This window comes from Cnephaeus nilssonii (genome assembly GCF_951640355.1).
Source record: "Cnephaeus nilssonii genome assembly, chromosome: 4".
NCBI classification, from domain to species: domain Eukaryota; kingdom Metazoa; phylum Chordata; class Mammalia; order Chiroptera; family Vespertilionidae; genus Cnephaeus; species Cnephaeus nilssonii.
Window position 1 is genome coordinate 37258512 of NC_137075.1, and position 21062 is coordinate 37279573.

Genomic DNA, 21062 nt, shown 5'->3' on the forward strand with positions numbered 1-21062 from the left:
TGACTCATTAGGAGGCAGAGATGCCCCATAGAAAACTGGGCTGTCAGCTTCACACTGAGTCCTACATGAACAGAATAATCAATAACCTTTTCTAAAATCATGTTGAGAACACAATTCAAGATTTGTTTCCAGAAAAGAGCAAGGACGAGTGAAACCAGAGATGAAGCTCCCCACGGAGATGTTGAGCTATCCTCTCATGAGGAGCAGACTTCCTGATAAATATGCACATGTCCGTGCACAGCCTTTCTTATGCTTGGATGATCTTTCCAGAACAATCATAAAGCAACCGAGCATCCAACTGTCCATCAGAAGTTAGCTCAGCCCGCCATTCTGATCATCCAACTAGATCCTCGGAGTTATGAGGAGTCAAAACCTGCTGAACATTCAAGGTAGAAGTTAAAAAATAGTTCTCCATAAACATGTTAAATAGCAAAAGCTACATGTTTGGGGTTAAGCTAACTTAACACAAGGTTCACTCTTAATGAAGGTTGGGGATGAATAGGTGAGAGCTAAGAGATATGGAGAGAAGAGATGACCTAGGAAAAGGATGAGAAAGGTATGGGTAACTTGGTATAATGCAAATAACTGTAAGAAGATGTCATCTCCACTGTCGAATTTCAGAGGGAAGACAGGTGTGGGTGGGTGGGTGGCTGGGAAGAGGTCAACCAAAGAACTTATATGCATATATGCATAACCCATGGACACAGACAATAGTGTGGAGAAGGCATGGGTTGGATGTGGGGATGGGGTAAATGGGGGAAAAAAGGGACCTATGTCATACTTTCAACAATAATGATTTTTTTTTTTAAAGAACGCCACATCCAGAATTATGCCTTCTCTAAATATTTCTGAAAGAAATAATTTCCTTGATTCAAACAAATGTAGCACTGAAACTCATAGGTATATGTTACCACTGCTGTATAGGAATGAATCTGTGACTTAAAGTATTAAAAACTACTTACAATGAAGTGTTAAACAATATTTCCATTAGCCTTTGAGCAAGAATGTTCATCCTTGTGATCCTTTTGTTTTCTCCTACTTTTCACTCTCCTTTAAAGTCTCTCTTAAGATTTCAACTTACATCTAAGGTACCACATTCCTCTAGGAACTCAATTCAACAGATACAGAAAGGAGGTGATTATTATAGGTTTAATTTCCAATTGTAGCTTGCTCCAGCCTACATTCTTTTCAGTCAGATTTCTATCTGGATGGTTCAGCACTTTTGCTTTTAGAACAAGGTCAAAGTTCACTTCATCAGACCTTACCTTTGATGCCCTGAAAGAGAAGGCCGTGGACTTGGTGTCTGACTTTACCCGGTCTTGCAGTATAAGGCCTTGGTCCTCAGTCAAGGCCAGGTAGTGTCCTGTGGTGAGATGTCGCAGCCGGAAAGCCTGGCCCCATTTGATGTTACTGCCACTCCAGCTGGGCAGTTGAAACAGACAAGAAATTGCTTTTACACAAAGATAAGTCCTTTTCAACATTTATCCTGTGCTTTCATACACATGCTAGCAGACTCATAACCCTTCTGGGGTTCATCCCCTATGGGACAAAGCACCAGTCTCCTGGTTTGCTCTAGGATTTCCTGTCTGCCTAAAACAAAGCATGGTGCTCCCTTGTGACCTTTCTTAAGAACTCCAACAAGGAACATGATCCTGGGGCACGGCAGTAGTTTAATGTAACTGGAAGTTCCAAGCTTTCAATTTTTCCTTCACTCTACTGAAGCATCTTAATGAAAACAAAACAAAACAACAACAACGAATCAACCACGAAAAGAATGGGAAGGTTGCCTTTCAAGGGAAATCTGCTTTTGGGAAAGCAAAGCCTTTCTAAATGTGCCATCTAAACTTGAATATTTTTCTACCACAAAGAATCTTATCTTCAGAGAAACAGTAGGACTATTTGTGCTGCGTACACTTGCCAGAGAGAGGGAGAAAATAAACAAGCCTGATAAATTAATATTATGCTACATTAGAAGGCAATAAATTCTATGGGAGAAAAGTAAAGCAGGATGATTGATATAAGAATGGTCCTACATAAAAAAGTTTGGAACTAAACAAAAGTTCCAGGGATAAATTATCCACTGAATAACCTTTAATACATTTATCTTTTAAGTTGGAATAAAACATTTAAGAGATACATATGCAAAATTTTAAAGTAACTCTTCTCTTTATCCGACTCATTGGATATCCAAATTATATTGTTAAAATGCTTAAATTCCTCATGTTTAGGATACTAGGGAAACAAACACCTGTTACTAGCACTCTATATACATACTTATTTTGACTTTTTATAACAGTCCATTAAGTAAGAATCACGGGCTAATATCCTGGGAATAAGAGTGTAATTTTGAACAGTGCTGGAAAAATAATGTAAATACCTCAAACAGATAATAAGTAGGTGCCCCTTAAAACCAGTATTCCTTAAACCAGCCATCTCCAGAGTTTTTCAGTAAAAATCTGTCTGTGTGTGTAAGAAAAATTGTAATATATTCTTCTGATCCCTAGTGGATTATTTTGAGAACACTTTATGAGAGAGACTTTTACTTGTGTCCAGGGGAGAATGAGCGGAGACCTAGAGAGAAAGTTAGAGAAGAAAAAAAGATGGCAACACTTGATCCTCCTCTCTGATTCCAAGCAGTTTAGCTCTAGCCTAACTTGCAGTCTCTCTCAGCAAAATAAAGGTCCAGACCGTAACTGGATCCCCTTTCAGTACCTGGGCATTTGAAGACCAGGTATTTTTACTCAAGCACATGGCTCCAAAGTCTCAGCCTCATGTTCCTTCCATCCACGTACAACACTGGTCATGACAAGTTCTGGTAAGTACTGCTTCTTCACAGCTATGTTTCCAACAATGTTTTAGTCTTCCCTACCTCACGCCATCACAACCACCACACTGTCATTTAAAGCTAACTTTCCACTGAAGCCAACAAAGATACTGAGAGGAAGACTTATACGGATTCTCGAGAATCTGTTCAAGAAAACAAGTGGGAGAAGGGCGCTGATGGCTCAGCGGTCACGCTGGAGCTTGCGTTTTGTAACCCAGCCACCACAAGGGCAGCAGGAGCCAGCTGGCTTCTTAATCAAAACAGAGGTCTTGGAAAGTGTGTGTGTGTGTGTGTGTGTGTGTGTGTGTGTGTGTGTGTGTGTTGTTCTTTAAAAACAAAGTTACAGGCATTTTCGATTTAGATGTGGGCCAAGAACTTTTGAGAATTTGCCAGGTGATCTGAACCTAATGAAATATTTAAGAGAATGGACTGTACCGGAAAGGAAATAATCTTGAAAACAGCACCACCCTGACCCTTGTTACCTTATCCGTAGGGGTTCCACTCTCCACAGAGATCTGGCTCGTGTCCCAGCTCCCCCTGCTTCATAGAATATCCTCCTGTGAGCAGAGCTGGAGGTTAGTTTCTGTATGACACCGATCAGCACCGGGCAGGGGACAGCTCCCTGCGGAGGCTGCTCAGACACTGCTGTTTCTCTAAGTCAGCAAAGCTAAAATCAAGAGTCAAAGGGAGGCACACTTTCCAACTGTCTCACTCTTACGAAGGGAAAAAGTGCTCAAGGTGAGGGAATTGCTTGCCATATACATAGCCTGGACATTCACGGACCATCAGGTATACAAGGAAGGGATTGTCTCCATTTCCACACCACGAGTCAAAACAGCCCAGTCACATGAGACTGGATACTGAATGCTCCAGCTCTTTCAAGTTAAGTTCCTTGATGTTTAACATTTTTTAAAACGTATTTTCACTTCTAAAACATATATGCAGCACAGTGTGAATTCATTTCCACTGTTCGAGGAAGCTTGGAACAAAACTTTATGCTCAGTGGCTATAATATTCATGATTTTATTACTGTACTGTTGTCTCCTTTCCTGCAATAAGATAAGCTTGTAATGGGTTTTTAAATAAAATGTTTATTTTGGAATAATTTGAGATTTGCAAAAAAGTTGCAAAGATAGTACAGAGATCTCCCAGATAGTCTCCCTTAGTTTCCCCTAATGGTATCATCTGACATTACAGTGGTACCATGTCAAAATGAAGAAACCATCATTGGTACATCATCACTAGCTAAACTCAAAACTTTATTTGGATTTCACCAGTTTCTCCACTGAATTTTTGTCTGTTCAGGATTCGTTCCAGGACATCACAAGGCACTTAGCTGGCAGTCTCCCCCATTTCCTCTGGCCTGTTACAACTTCTTAGTCTTTCCTTGTTTTCCATGACTGGCAGTTTTGAGGAGTATTGGTCAGGTATTCTGTAAAGACATCTGGGTTTGCCCGATGTTTATCTGATAACTAGCAAAGTCTGCTTTCAATCTGTATGAAAGGGACCAACCTATCTGTATCACAGATTATGGAGAATTAAATAAACTATTCTAGTTGTCCCTGAATTACCTGGAATTCTAAATCCAGACACATTTTGAGAATCTCATTACCTTAGATTAAGACTGATCATTTAACTGCACTTAAGTTCACCTTTCTCTACCATAGAGAATTTGTATACATCAACTGGATCCCTCAAGTCCCTGAAGAAACTTGATGTAGGTTTTTGAGAATAGGTAATCAATAGAGGTGAAGAGAAAATTTTCCTCTAACATAACAGCATAATTATGAAATAGTTAAAATACAGGGCTTGGGAGTCAGGTGACCTGAGTTTGAGTTTGTCAGCTGTGTGACCTCAATCAAGTCCCTTCAGCTCTCAGTGCACTGTTTTTCTCAACTGTAAAGTCTAATGAGGACACTTAAGTCACAGAACAGTTGTGAGAACTTAATGTTTTTTATTAATCAACTAGAGGCCCAGTGCACGAAATTCGTGCATGGGGGGGGGGGGTCCCTCAGCCCGCCTGCACCCTCTTGCAATCTGGGACCCCTCGGGGGATGTCTGACTGCCGGTTTAGGCAGGGATTGGGCCTAAACCTGCAGTTGGGCATCCCTCTTGCAATCGGGGACCGCTGACTCCTAACCACTTGCCTGCCTGCCTGCCTGATTGCCTCTAACCACTCTGCTTGCCTGCCTGATCGCCCCTAACTGCTCACCTGCCTGCCTGATTGCCCCTAACCACTCTGCCTGCCTGCCTGATTGCCCCTAACCACCTCTGCCTGCCTGATTGCCCCTAACCACTTACCTGCCTGCCTGATCACCCCTAACTGCCTCTGCCTCGGCCCCCTGCTGCCGTGGCTTTGTCAAGAAGGACATCCGGAATGACATATGGAAGGTTGTTCAGCTGTCCAGTCTAATTAGCATATTATGCTTTTATTATTATAGATGTGCCCAAAGATGCTCGCATTGTGGGTTAATCCAAATTTTGTTTAAATTTAGATGTTTATACATGCATAGAAAAACACCTTTAACGATATGGGGATACAATGAAAAACTATATTAACAGTGGCTACTCTGGGTGGTGGGATGATAGAAGTCATTCTAAAATCTTTTCAAATGTACACATTATCAGGAAACACATAGTAAATATTAGGAAAGAAATCCTACATTACTTTTTGCTCCACCACCCCAGGTGTCTCTGTGCCATGCCTAGAATAGTAATGATACTGCACTAACCTCCCAGCCACACATGCTGGGATTTTCACTAATGCTTCTCCCTCTCAGTGAGGGCTGGAGGGTCTCTAAGGAGAGCATGGAGTGGGTCCCTTGAGGTTGCAGGATTAGAGAACACTCTCCTTCTGACCTCTAAAGAATTCTGGAAGGTTCCTCCTTCCCACCGAGAAAATACAGGCAATGTGTTCCATTTATTCTCTCAAGGTTACAGAGGTTGAAACAACCTGTTCCCATTCTCTAAAACAATTACCCCAGTAGGGGAATAGAGTGGGTGGTAAGCTGAGGTGCTTTTGAAAGCTTGGCTGACAGCTTAGCTTTGACTTCAATAGCTTACTTGACTTACCCCAGGGTGCTTGACAAGTCAGAGGCAGAGCCAAGGATCAGAGCTCAGAAAGCCAGATTGATTTTGGGTTTGCACCCTGGGACAATCGGCCTCTCTATCCAGCCTGACTCTGCTCTCAGGCTTCAGAGGGAACAGAAATGACTTCCTCCTGAAAGTCAGCCCCATTACAGTGCAATCACTTGTATGGGGTTTTTGGTGTGTTCTCTGTTCCCCATTCCTTTATGCTCCCCCAGATTTCAGTCTTCCTGGCCATCCCAGCCAGTGCTGAGAATTTACCTGATGACATAAGACAACCATGTCATCATGGCTTCTTTCTCACCTTACCTGGACATCAAATACTGCCAAGGCATCCTGCTTTGATTAAGAGACCAGCTGACACAAAAACTCAGGTTCCAGTACAATAAAAACTGATTATTAACCCCAGTCTCAACCCCTTCATACTTTTCTACAGAGAAATGGATGTATCATTCTTATTTTCATCTGAATTTCTTTTTTTACCCAAAATACAAATTAGATCTCATGTAATCCTCAGCCAAGGGAGGGCTGCCTTCACTCTCATTTCAATGAGGGCATGTGTGCCTGCTTCAGGTGCCCACTTTGGGAATTCCTTTCCATCTGGTTCACTCTCCCCAGTGCCTCCTTTCAAATACCTGCCAGCCTTTTCTGGTTGTCAGGATCTTGTTGAACCACCTGACTGGAGTGCCCACCAAATGACAAGCTTCTCTAAGCAGTATAGTTTCTGCACAGGCTGCTTCTAATATGGCTATAAACTCAAAGACAGGTGTGGGGGGTGGAGTGGGGTAAAAGGGCCATGTGCAAAGTTAGTATGTCATTTCCCCAAAATTCCTATTCTTAAAAGAACAGGTATGAGAAGAAAGCACTAGGATATTCCATCTCAGATGTAACTCTGTGAAACTCACCCACAAAGCTTCAGTTCTTTATCCACCTGCAAACTTTCCCCTGATGCAGCAGAATAAAATATTAAAGAGACAGTACGTGGGCTACTGCATAATTCACTGTTTAAAGATAGGGAAAAGAAATTGCAACCGAATGAGATCACATGACATTGTGCAGAACATGGAGTCCTGAATTCCAAGGGAAAGCAAGTGCGCCTAACCGTTGGACCAGTGCCAGGAGGCAGTGGGTGAATTAATCAGGTATTTGCAATCGGTTTGCGCTTTGTGTGTCCTAGACACTGCTCTGGTTCCTGTGTCACATCTGGTTCCCAAGAAGGGATACTCAGAGGACAGAACAAGAAGGAAGAAGACCCGGAACAATAAGGGATACATATTGCCAATGGATCGTTTCTAAGATGTATTTCTCCCAGTGGTCCTTTAATACATCAAATAAGGAATGAGCCCTGGATGGAGAGTCTGCAGCTCTGGCTTCTAGGCTCCCATCTCCCATCGGCCAGTGTGCAACCTTTAGGTAGGAGCCTGACTGCGATGATTTCTAAGTTGTGTGGATGTGGTCCATGGTTCTAATAAAGCGAAAGAAACAGTTAACATGGTTCCCATAGGCACGGTGCACAAACGAAGAATGTATTACCACCAGGATACCAGACTCAGTGCAGTCCCAAATTCAGTCTAATTTGGATCTGAGATTTGGTTTTTAAAAATATATGTATATAAGATTTCTATAGTTGTAGAGGCCAAGCTCTTTATGCTCTTTTCCTCTGGTGATAAACAGAATACTAAATCACCCTTCTGTATGAATTTAAGACCTGTATTAATATATTTCATCTTTCGGTGTGGATTTCTAAAATACGTTCACTGAGGGGTCAACTAGAGGACCAAAGATAGCATCACCCTCAGCATCACCCTCTCAATGTTGCCCTTGGCACCATCCCTGCACTAAATCCAGCTCCTGGTGGATACTGACATTTGTTTCCTTGAATCCTATTTGGTAATAAGCAAAAGGAAATCCCCAAACTCCACCTTAGTTACTTAGCTCATGAAAAGGGAATAATAGTGATGATCTGCCTGTGAAGTGCCAGGTGGATAATTTGTGTTAGTGCACAGACCTACTAGAATAAGGTCCATTTCCATTACCAAAATGTATTCTTCAGTCTACAATGCTACCAGAAACTCCTCAGTGACAGGAGCAACCAGAGAAAATGAAGGGGTAGAGAAGCATAGAACTACTTGCCGAAGGAGCAATGTACCTATGTACCTGTGAGTCAACTCTAGTGTCCTGCCATTCCTGTTTACAAACGGCATCCCATGGCTGACGTGGGGTTTGCTATTGACCACCACTTACAGAATTCATCTGTGGCCACCTCCAAATGCAAGCGCTTCAGTGTGAGTCATCTGAGACTGGAAAGGGGTAGGAGGAGGAGGAGGAAGCTATTGGCCTACCTGTGCTGGGAATCACTCTGGTCCGTAGATGGTATCGTCAAACACTCATCATGACCGTGGAAAAGACGTACTACATGCCCACCAAGTAGGTATCCTATAAGAGAATTATATTCTACCATGAACTGATGCCAAGTTTAATAAAGAGAACACCATGTTTAAAAGGGTAAATTTGTTCAGGTCTGAGTCAGTTAATCAAAACACCAAGTGAGAAGTATTTGGGAAATTACAGATTCCATGAATTCAGGCCTCAGGCAGAAAAGACAAGAATGTCAAAACAATTCTGACATTGAAAGTTAAATAGGGCTTCAGGGATGAGCAAGTCCAATCTCAAAAGATAAGGTGAAAATAGTGTCAATTCATATAATTAAAAACAAAAGGAAAGTTGAGTTGCTACTGTTAAGGAGATAAGGATTTTCCAATTGCTTCTAACAATTCCACACCAAAACCATGGATGGGCCCTTACAATTTCACTGTGTATGCTTTGTGGCAAAATCCAAATCAGGTTGCTGAGAAAGAAAGAAGGTGCTGGGAAGGGGGTAGCAAACTGTTATTAAAAGTTGTCTTAGGAGAAGCTAGCTTTGGAATGCATTTAACAAATGCAGATCAAACTTGGACACCAATCATACCACATGGAAGGGAAGGCAGAATGACATTCTGGTATTCCCGAGTTGACAAGCATAGATGGACTATCAATAAACGCTGCACTTTAGAATCAGGAAAGGAATCTGAATAGCCATGGAGCTCAGAGACGGACAGGAGACAATGAGATTCAAGGACCTGATGACCAATTAGTCTTTGAATAAATTCTGAGCCTTAGTTCAAAGCACAGAGTAGCAAGAGAGGCGCCCCAGTCTGAGCTTTACCTTGCAAAAACAAATGGACATTTTTTATCCCACTGAGTTAAACAATTCTCCAGGCTAGTCTGTTCTCAGAAGATATATGAACTTAATATGCTCAATGTCTGTAGTAGGATTTAAAAAAAATCACATATTTAGATCACTCTAGGGACTGGTCAAACTATTTTGGGTGTTGCATGAAAACAGTAGGAATGAGAAGTCATGCCAGAGGAGAAAAGTGTTAGCTGTGTATCTTGTGCAGGGACAGGCTGATATTCCCTTTCATTTTTCCATCCAGGCAAAGCAAGTTTTCTTAACCTTCCCCTAACATTCAAACATATTTTTCCAATTTTTCTTTAACTTATTGTACTATTTCCAGTTGCATCTTTTTTGGCATTAAGATCATTCATGCCTGGCCTGTGGTGCTCAGTGGTTAGAGTGTCAGCCCTAGCAACAAAGGGTCGTGGGTTTGAATCCTGGTCAAGGTTGCAGACTTGATTCAGGCCCTGGTCAGGGTGTGTGCAGGAGGAAACCAATTGATGAGTCTCTTTCACATCTCTCTCTCTCTCTCCTACACTCCCTCCATTATGCTCCCCCCTGTCTCTATTCCACTCTAAAAATCAATGGAAAAAATAGCCCTGGGGGAGGAAATAACTACAAAAAAAGATAATTCATAATATACTGTAAGGGAATTCTTAATAGCCAACTTATTTAGAAAAGTAAAATCATCTATTATCATTCTCTTAATTAAATTCTCCATCGTCTCATGATGGTGAGACCATGGCCCACTTGGAGATCATCATTTACAGTCCTCAGGCTCCTCCAATCAATATTCTATCCACATAGAGAAAACTGCCAAGTACTTGCACATCACATTTCTTAATTGAAATATGCAGGGTGATAGGCAGGAAATAAGGGTCCTGATGAGGGTCATTTACACTCTCAAGGGCTGGAGTGTGTTTCTCACCAGTGGATGCTGACAGGCAATTGTCTGCAGGCCCAGATGACGCGTGATGAGCTACCCTCGGGTACTCAATACTTCTATAAGGACCTTTCTGACATGATTTGCAAATACTTTTTAATTAATTTCCACAAGCCCTCTGTTGGGTATGGAAAATAATTTTGTTCCTACAGTAACCATGAAAAATTTAACATGGAGAAGATTCAGTCAAAACTTCATTGGGCTTCCCCAGTTTCTAATTCCTCATAGAAAGGGAATGATTGACAATCAACATAGGGTGGTGGGTTAATTTTCACATAAAACAAGGGGGATAAACATACCCAGCCTTTTTAAAGCCTGGCACAAGTTGCCGAAAGTGGTAAAAGTCTGTTGTTCACTGATTATTCAGCTTAGCTGTGATGCCATCTGAAACTGGGGCATCACCTTGACACTCTCAGCTTACCATTGTCAAACATCATGTCACAGGAGGGCATTCCCAATCTAAAACTACTAGGCTCAGGACTAAAAACAGGGTTAAAGTCTGTGATATGAGTATTTTTTTCAAATGATGTTGCTCTAAAGTGTTACAATGTAATGTGATAACCTACAGGTCGTTGGCATTTGATTATTCTGCCCAAATGTGATACTACTCATGAGTAAGGTAAGGCCAGTATATTTATTACATAGCTTGAAAGGTGCATTGAGTTTGCTTGGCTCCAAGAAATAGGGTATGTCGAATAGACTTTGATGATTTTACTTCCAAGGAAAAAATGAGATACCGAGAATATTTCATTTATTATTGTTAAATGGCCTCCCATAAATACAAGTAGAACAAATGGCCAAACATACTTTTCTTAGAGAGAAAGTCCTTCTCCCACATGTATGGAGAGATGCATTGGGAAGAAATTTTACCACCACCACCTTCTTGGCAAATAACCTCCTCTAAAATTGAAGTTGCTTAGTCTGTACACTTGTAACTATAACCATAAATAAAAATGAAAAGTTAGTTGGTGAGGGAAGGTGCATATCCAAGTCCTAAATGCATCTAGTGCTAAAATACTAAGTAAAAGTGGACTCCAAAGGATTAAAAATAGTTCCAAGAATGCTCATGTCATCAGAAATCAGGACAGAAAATAATCCACACCAACATCAGAGAAAGAAATTCAGGTAAACTCAAGTCATGCTCACTATGGGTCAAGACATTCACGTGGGAGCTGGGAAGCAACAGAAAATGTCAATATAGACAGCACAGGACAGATTGGCAGGCTGAGGGCTGCATGCATATAGAAAGCACACCTTCTTCGATGCTACTTCCTGAGCACGTAGGATGTACATTCCAGAGTGTTTGCATAAAGGAGGCATCCACTTGTATGTTAGCATTGGATATGGAGAGATGCTGTGGCAGAAACAAAGATGAGACAGCCTTTAAATCACTTGGCCAGTCCTGACAGAAGCCGCTCACCTGGAATTTCAAGGATTGAATTAAACAGCCTTGGTGTAATCTGACTCTTTCTACATAGCTGTGAAAGATTTCCTCCCTAATCTAGAAGCGGCTTCAAAGTGGGACACTTTATTCAGGGAAGAAGAAACATTTAGCTACAGAGGTGACAAATGTTGACTTCATCCCTTTAGCTGGATCCCTGATTCAACAGGAATTTATAAAATGTTTATTCTTGGTAGGATACAGGAACTCACAAATGGGAAAAATTACTCCAGTCTTTGATCTAGGCAATGTAAAATCTGCTAACAGGATTGGCAGAAGAAGCTTAAAAACTTATCTCTGGCATTTCTCTGATCTTCAGATATTCCACACATGCACCCCTCCTCCCCATCAGCCAAGGGCTTGATGTCAATGATGCTTGCCTATTACCTAGTCCCAGGTGTAAAATCTCACCTGCATCTTCCAACCACTATGACATCTCACATGCTGAAACACTTTAAATTCTCTTTCTGTCTCCAACATAAGCTTATTTCCCTATATCCCATTCTTTCAGGCTTGTTCTTCACTGGACAAGAGCTAACTAAGCAAGGTGATAAATTCACAGTAATGGCAACTAAAGAGTTGGCTGTCTCTGGAGGTGCCTGGGGCAATTTAGCAGAGTTTGCTGGTGCACTACCTTATGCTGAAAGGATAACTCACAGTTAAATTCCAGGCCCCTAGACAACCTGGCAGGGGAGAGGATTTAATCGCCTCTCAAGTACACTAGGTAAAGGAGCCTGTCTTATCCTGTGCAACCTGCTGTGGCTCTGTTCTCCTTGACCAACCGTTCCTAAAGGAAAATATTCTGAGAATGAAGATGCCTGTGTTAGGAGGTACTTACAAGGTATCTTTCAGAGGACACACTGACGAGGATGAGGTCATCTCCAATTCGAACTTTTTCTCCCTCGGACCTCTGTTTGGAAGCAGGATGTATGGTCCACCAACAGGCTTCTCCTACATAGAGACTCCTCGAGTTAGTCATTGCTTCATAGAAGCCATTGTCTCTAATTCTGTCCCTCTCTCTGTTTTCTCCTGATGATAATCCCTCAAACACACAATCTCTCTCCTTCCCCTCCTCTCCAGACATCAATTTCTATTTACCTGTAAGCATTCCAGTTAATTCCATGTCTGCCTTTGCCAAGTCTATCATTCTCATTTCCTCTAGAGACAGACAGATAATGTTGGGAAAGAGTCTTGGAGGCCAGAAGCTATAGGAGCCTGAGTATTTTTAATACATATAGAAAAATGCTTTCTTCACAGGCACTTACAAATCTTTGTTTTAAGAATTGACTCCATTGGATGATTGATCACCTTACAGACTTTTATCTTTGCCCAGTCTCTCTATAAATTCTACTAAAACATCAGTATTTCTACTGGGAATGATGAGGGATTTTCAAAAGGCCTAGATATACAGGAACTAAGATAGGTGTGAAGTTGACAGCAATGAAGAGAAATTGGCATTTTGATAAAAAGAAAGCAGCTAGATGGTGTTTAGCCAAGAGAAAGCTAAAACTCAAGTCTTTGGGGGAAGAAAATGGGTGGGAAGCCAATCTTAATAAATAAAGCCATTCCTGTTGCATATTCTCCAGAAAGCCTCTAGAACTGGAGGTAACAGTTACTGTGAAGGCAACAGTAGACAATGGGGTTGAAAACAGGAGGACTGGCTGAAAGTTTTAAAGGAACATTTAACCCCCTGCATCCCCTTTTCTGTCCTGTACAGCCAGATGGGTATCTCTTTTTCCTCCACCCACAGAAGAATGGAAGCTCAATCCATGGAAAGACAAACCGTCAGAGGTCTGGTTTTGGAAACACCAGGCTCTGTCAAATAAGGAAGTAAAGAATATTGAAGAGAGAGAATAACTAAAATTCCATGTCCTGATTAGTAATCCCCAGCACCCTTCTCTTTGCCTCTGTCCCTCAGCTAGTTGTGATGCTGAACACCCCCCATCCAACCCCTACATATTTAGGATTACTCTTTAAGGAAGCCTAATACCCAAGATAAAAGATACTGCTGTTTGGGTGCCTCCAGGTATGTACCTCAGTCCCATCTGGATTACCTGAGGTGAGTGAGGTTTAAGGGATGGCAAGTCACAGCCTCACACTCTGAGCTCCCAGTCAGCTTTTACTGCTCTGATCTAAACCTGAATGGACACAAAGGATCCCCTTTGTCTGAGGAAAGGCTGACATGAATGACAGGAGCAAAACAAAAAGGGGAAAAGGGATTTGGAAAAAACAAAGATTACAGACAGCCAAAAAACTTTTTTAAAAATCTCATAATTAATCATTTCAGAGAGATAAGAAAAAGTACATTAATGAAACAACAATGAATGTATCCATGAAGGCTCCAGCTAGAGAAAAAGAAAACTTCTCTGATCCTGAAAAAGAGAGAAAGAAGGGATTATAGGATCAAGTGGAACAATTCTCCCTCAAAAAAGAATGAAGAAAAACAGAAATAAGAGAAAATAAAATTAGAAAACCAACGTAGAGAATTTCCAGGATACAGGAAAGAAGAACAGGGAAAAGGGAGGAAATTGACAACGAAATACTATTAAAATGTTCCTAGAGCTGAAAGACAAGCAGATTGGAAAAGCCTAGCACAATGGAGAAGAGAAATCCACACCAGGGTCCATTCCTGTGAGACTTAGAACAGAAAGGAACCCATGTGCAGCCAGACCACTGTGGCATTTCAGACCTCAGGGCAAAAGAGAAGATCTAAATGGTTCCCCAAAAAATATAAACAGGTCACACACAAAGGATTAGAAATTAACAGCCAGACGATAAACTAGGAGAAAATAGACAAAAACCTTTGGGGTGCTGAGAAAAATAAAATTTCCAACGTAAAATACTATGGATTACTTGTGAAGCTAAAATTAAGAAACTTTAGATGACAACTGACCACCCATGAATCTTTTCTGTAAAAGCTACTAGATAATGGGCTCTAACCAGGAGGGAGAAAAACAGGCATGGAATCTAGGAAAGAGGCAAAGGGAGTTCTCTGGATGATGGAATGAGATGGAATCTAACCATGGGAGAGTGTCAGTTCTATGGAATAGTTTAGAAATGTATGAATGATTGGGTCACAGAAAAGAAAACAAACAAGACAATTATTAACTACCAGAAAACTCAAAAATAATACAATAAAGTGAACTGAGCATAGTATATAATGAGTTTAATTTACGAATAAAAGTCACAGCTATAGCAATATAAGTAGTTAATGTTGATTTGGTATGAATAAATATATTGGGAGAATAGAAAGAAGACAGGAAAGAGTGGAAGGTAAGAGTTGTTTTTTATTATTCATTTGGATTCATCAATAGATAATACCTAATCTGGAAAGAATAACTAAGTAGTATATTATGTTATTCATAATAAAAGCCTAATATGCTAAGTGTCTGGTCATCCAGTTGTCCATTCAACCAATCAAAGCATAATATGAATAAATATATTGGGAGAATAGAAAGAAGACAGGAAAGAGTGGAAGGTAAGAGTTGTTTTTTATTATTCATTTGGATTCATCAATAGATAATACCTAATCTGGAAAGAATAACTAAGTAGTATATTATGTTATTCATAATAAAAGCCTAATATGCTAAGTGTCTGGTCATCCAGTTGTCCATTCAACCAATCAAAGCATAATATGCTAATAATATTTGAAATTGTCTCAACCACTTGCTATGACATGCACTGACCACCAGGGGACAGACAGTCGACCAGTCGACCAGTTGCTGTGATGTGCACTGACCACCAGGGGGTAGACACTCTGCCTGGTAGGTTAGCTTGCTGCTGGGGTCTGGCCAATTGGGACTTAGCAAGATGGGCCAGACATGCCTGGAGCCCTCCCACAGTCCTTCCCTGGCTGGCCAACCTCCTGCATCCCTCCCCAGCCCCAATTGTGCACTGGTGGAGTCCCTCAGCCTGGCCTGCACCCTCTCACAATCCAGGACCCTCGGGGAGGTTGGAGAGCAGGTTTCGGCCCAATCCCGCAGACATAAAAGGCTAATATGCAAATTGACTGAACAGCAGAATGACTGGTCACTAGATGTTCACTGACCACCAGGGGGCAGATGCTCACTGCAGGAGCTGCCCCCCTGATGGTCAGTGCACTCCCATAGGGGGAGCACCGCTCAGCCAAAAGCCAGGCTCACGGCTGGCGAGCGCAGCGGCGGTGGCGCTAAGGATGTCCAACTGCTGGCTTAGGTCCGCTCCCAAGCCATCAGTCAGACATCTCCTGAGGGCTCCCGGACTGCGAGAGGGTGCAAGCCAGGCTCAGGGGACCCCCCCCCCCCCCGCCCCTGACTTCACGAATTTCATGCACTGGGCCTCTAGTGCTATTTATAAACAAATGCTAACCAATACCAGAGGAACTGAAAGTAGATGCAACAGAAAGAGGTAGGAATCCAAAACAGGGAGGGGTGGAGCAGAAGACTGATGTTTTCAACGGGCATAGGAGGACTCTATTTCTTTAAACTACGTGTAAATATTACTTTGATTAAATTTAAAATTTCATGACAAAAGAGGTTGACCTCTACATTTGCAGGGAAATGTGATACTTGTATCTATTCTGTACTCTGGGCCACCAAGGGCATTTGGGATAAAGTAGGTCTTAAGTAGGCACATGGGGGAAGAGTCTACTCATTCTTCTGCTCTCTCCTGGGACAGCTCAGTGGTCAGGGCTGTTCCCAGAATCAATAGGATATGGGCCAGTTGATGACCCTAAAATATATACAAGGAAAACACTAAAAGCACTATTTTTTCATATTTATTTCCTCCTAAGTCTAACTCTACAATTATGTCTAAATGCTAAGAACAAGCAACAACAAAAACCCTTAAAAGGAGAAAAGAAAGAACTCAGTAATCAAAACCAAGGGGGAAATTATCACAAGTTATTTTAAGTAAGTCAAATTATTTAATATCCTCCATGTAGTGGTGATTCTAGAATTGCTCAAGAAACTGCCTCCAAACTTCTCTCCTCACATTCTCCTAGATATTAAACTGAACTATTGAGCATTTACTTGTTTTCAGCTCAGAAGAGGTTTCTGAACCAAAGGTGCATTCAGACAATGACCTGGAAGGAGACACAATTGCGCTCTGTTGGATTCTGAGCGAATCTCCTCCTGAAGTGAGAAGTCCCTCCCCAGGCAACACAAACTTATCTGCGCCTTACATGCATTCTCCTTCTCCCTCACAAATACCAAGCTGGCCTTCTTCAAGGATGAGTTTGAAATGTATTTGTGTGAGAGAGATAAAATAAATTATTTTAAAAGGCTCTAGGTTTTCGTGAACACCTGGTTAACTCCTTTCCACCTGTCTTCTGCCAAACTCAGCTTCTGATCAGCCAACTTGAACGTGGGTTAGCTCATGTGTTCATCTGTCAGCAGACTTCATATCATATCTGTTTTTAGGAATTTACAGGGTAATATCTGATGCAACTTCCCTCTATTTTTATTGGAGGCTCTAATATTTAAAAAAATAGATTTCCTGAACACATGAATAGAAAGTGGTTTTTCTCACTTTCTTCCCAACTCTCAAAAAGTCTAAAGTCATTTTATTGATGTAAATAGAGCGACCTCATAACTTTTCTGATTACGTGCTCTCCAAGACTGACAGCTGGCTTATATTAAATGCCAACTTCCATTCAGAATGTGGTACTTCACTCAATTTATAATTTTCAGAAAATGTTGACAGCAACTTAGAGGAAAGTGTATTTTAAGAATAACACTTTAGCTGAAAACAAAGCAACCTTAAATCAAACTGAAATATATTCTTATTTTAGGGGGAAAATATAATGAGCTGAGGCAGGCCCACTTTTCTACTTTGTACAAATAGGAGAGAAAGGGTTTCTCCTCAGGCATTCTGAGAAACCACTGTGTCTGATGCAGGAACAGCAGGTACACATGGTTTAAACTCCAGAGTTTTTGTCTACATCATTTGCAAAATAAGATAATCTGCATCATTCCCTTCTGAACTGACAGTTTTAGAACATTCACATGGACTTTTGTTCTTTGACTACCTAACAATGATCTCTTCCTCTTCTTTTGGGGAAAATGTTATGATGTCAAAGACTGCATCCAGGAAGACTCTTTCTGCCATGGGACCTAGGCTGTTTTCTCTTCCCTGGTCTCTCTTTGTTCCTTCCCCTTTTCCAAGACTGGGGCTTCAGCTTTAGGGTGGGTTCTACCCAACATTCTTCCAGTAAATTCTCATTCTGCTAGAGATAGCCTGAATCAGTTTCTGCTGTTTTCAACCAAGAATCTGGATTGGTACATAGCCTAACTTCTAAACTGAGCAGAAATTCCATATGGAATGCCCTTGGCAGATGCTCAGATTTCCCATGAATGTTTCCAGCTACAGGGAGCACTCTACATCCCAAGGCCAGCTGCTCCTCTACTGAATAATTGTAGGATTAGAAAGTGGTTTCCTTCACTGATGTGAAATATACTTCCTTTCAACTCCTATCCACTGCTCCATTGGTCTTTGGAATAACCCACAGCAAGTCAGACCTTTCTTTGATACTATAACTATAATATAAATAAATAAATAACTATAGTTATCTTGACTGTCAATATTGGAACTAAACTAAAAATAAGTATATGATGTATATTGCTGGTGGTAAAAAACAATTAAGCAACATTTAATCATATAGTGAGAATTTTATATTGTTTTTATTACTCCTTTAAGCCTTCTATTTAAAAAAGAAAAAAGATTTAAATTTGGAGCTTCTATACTAGTATCATGACCACTTTTATAATATTTGACAACAATGCTTCAATTATTTAATGACATGAATTTATTTTCATTATGTTTATTTTATGGCAAGCAGTTCTAAAATTTTAAGTATAAAAGTAAGTAAATTTAAAGAAAATATAAAGTAAATGATAATAAAGTTGATGCATTGGAATGGTAAAAACCATGATGGCCATGTCACTGACTAACATTTGAGAACATTTCTTTAGAAATAGCTGGTTCACAGCAGAATAAAATGGGACTACTCCTTTGATCTGGACTCTCTACTACATTATTGAAGCCCTTATTGTGCTATCTGTGTTTTTAGCAGTTATTACCATTGGTTCTTATCAGGAATAACTTCACCACTTATTTTCAGTACTTAACCTTATAAAACTGTTTTCTTTGAGACCGACAGACGGTGCTTAAAGCATTGTGTTCTCTTAGTCTTAGTTCTTATGTTTCCATCATGCATTCGTCATCATTCTCCAAAATTTTATCAGACCTATTTCTTGACCCCAGTGGTTAGTTGGTTTGAAATCCCAAATTCTGTATGCTTCCTGAGACCCCACTGAGCAGGAGATCTGGGAATGTGGACTTACCTGTGGCATGTTCCCGCAGGCCTACATCAAAGGCAAGTTTATCTGTCTGGGATCTTGATGTAGTCAAACATGTTAGATACTGTGAAACAAGACAGATGCTCGTGAAGTCATACTCTTCTATCAGGTCTTGGCATCTCAACACTAGTTGGTTCCCAGTTGTCAATGTCAACATTGAGCTACTGTGAAAAGGGCTTACCTTGTTCATTATTATAATACTTTTGAAATATACTTTTACAATATATTTAAAACCTCAAAGATGTTCTTGTCTGATGGCCTTGTGACTTAGCTTATGTGACTATATGTTGTAGAGATAAGTTTGACATATTAGGTATGCTTTAGTTCAAAGACACTCTGAAAAACCTTTAAACTGGAAACAATATAAATGGAACATAAATGACCAACAATAATAGAAAGATTGATCAAATTTGGTACTTCCTTTTTATGGTCTATTATGTTATCATTAATTGTTTTTTATCAAGATTGTGTAATAGCATGGAACAAATACAAAACAGCATATTTGTAGGGTTAACATATATGCAAAATTGAAATGCCTAGCAACCAGGCTAAAAGAAATGATGCAAACTGATAGCAGAAGTTATCCTGGACAGAGGCACAGACTATGATGATTCCCCCTCTGCTATTTATTTCCTGTTTTTCAAATTTTCTACAAACTTTAAAACATCTCAAATTATGTCTATATATTTCCAAGTATAAAAATACATGGGCATGCAAAACTTAACAATGATTTAAAAAAAAATAAAGGGAGAAAACAAAACCCTGGTCTGTTCCCCGCCTCCTCTATTGACAGGCCCAGCGGCTGACCTTAGGATTAGCCTGGGAGGCAGACATGCATTTGGAACACGCTTTCTGGGTTCTACTCCTAGTTCTCTGCATCCAGAAGATGAAGAGTCACCGCACTGTGTGGAGCCATGTCTCACAGGCTCTGTTCTCAGAGCTGCTCGTAAAGGAGCAGTGTAGAGTTGATGTTGACCATGAGTGGGATTTTTTGGAAGGGCAGTAAATCTAATGATGAATAACATGGGCCTTCATATCTCTACCACGATGTTAGCCTGAGTTTTTAAGGCCAGGGAAAAGTGTGCTGTTTGAGGTTTTGATTGTTGTATGTAGGTAGAAAAAAGAGAGGTATTAAGGTTTTATTTTCCCTTACGGATAAGCACCAGGTTCTGAAAGAAAAATGCTCACCTCTTAGTCCTAGAGATTGTCTGAGTACAAAGTTTCCCCACTCTCTAAATGTCCCCATCTCCTGCTTGGACAACCTTGCATTTGGTCATTTTTGTTCTCTGTCCTTTGCCATGAAGGACTAAAACAGATGAACGTTCAAGCTGAAAAGGTCAACTTTTTACCAGTGCTCAGGGAAAGAAATGCTGTAATGAATGCATTATTTAAGAGGCAGCTGCTGCTCCCGCTGCCAATCTGATAGTTTAAGCATTAAGATGAACTTTGCGGTGTGCTGCAGGTGTAAATGTGTGAAAGTGAAGTCTTGAATGAATTTAACAGTTTCCGTTAGAACAGAGAAAGAAGACAAATCTTCCTTCCACAGATAGCTAGTGAGGATGCTACAGGCACAGATTATAGTTGATTGAGATGACACTAATCTCCTTAACTCCCTGCCAAAGATCTACAATGTCTGTTGTTTACAAATTTATTTAAAACTTGGAAAAAATTTTCAAGTTACATAAGTTTTCACCATTCAGGTTAATTTGGGGTTTAGATCCCTAATTAACTATAGCTTAGTCAGCTTTCTCCTGCCTCTGGATTAACATAATACCTTCAAACTCTTCCAGCACTGAAGGCAATGGATATCATCCCATGTCCTTTAGCTAGTGAAAGAGGAAAGATTTCATGAAAATTTTATTTGGTGGATTTTCCCCTGTGCTGGTTATCCTGCATACTCGAGAAGTCAGTTACCCCATAGTTTATTTGATCAATGAAGCAAATCATTACTGAGAATCTAGTATGTCAAAGTCCTGTACTTGGTGAGATTATGTTTAGTTAAATAAAGACATGGTCCTTTCCTTCATGGAGTGGGGAAGAAGAGGGTCAGACATTATGCAAATGAAACATAGAATTGCAAACTGAGGTAAGTTATACGAAGGAAATGCCAAGACAACAAGGTTACCTCTGCTGTTACTTTGATCTAGACACTTGCTGGTTTCCTGTACTTTCCCCCCTCTTTATCTTTCCCCTCCTCCTTGAATGGTGAAAGT

General features: G+C 40.6%; 1 protein-coding gene across 3 annotated transcripts in view; it reads right to left on the reverse strand.

Annotated features, from left to right (window-relative positions):
• RYR3 (ryanodine receptor 3) overlaps nt 1-21062 on the reverse strand; it is a gene marked incomplete at its 5' end in the record, with an annotated part of 535717 nt that overhangs the window by 279780 nt on the left and 234875 nt on the right. For all 3 annotated transcript variants that reach the window (XM_079768748.1, XM_079768746.1, XM_079768747.1), the window contains 6 exons: nt 1266-1422; nt 3307-3381; nt 8254-8347; nt 11326-11425; nt 12351-12463; nt 18835-18913. In XM_079768748.1, coding sequence (XP_079624874.1) covers nt 1266-1422; nt 3307-3381; nt 8254-8347; nt 11326-11425; nt 12351-12463; nt 18835-18913 — 618 coding nt within the window. The remainder of the gene's footprint in view (nt 1-1265; nt 1423-3306; nt 3382-8253; nt 8348-11325; nt 11426-12350; nt 12464-18834; nt 18914-21062) is intronic.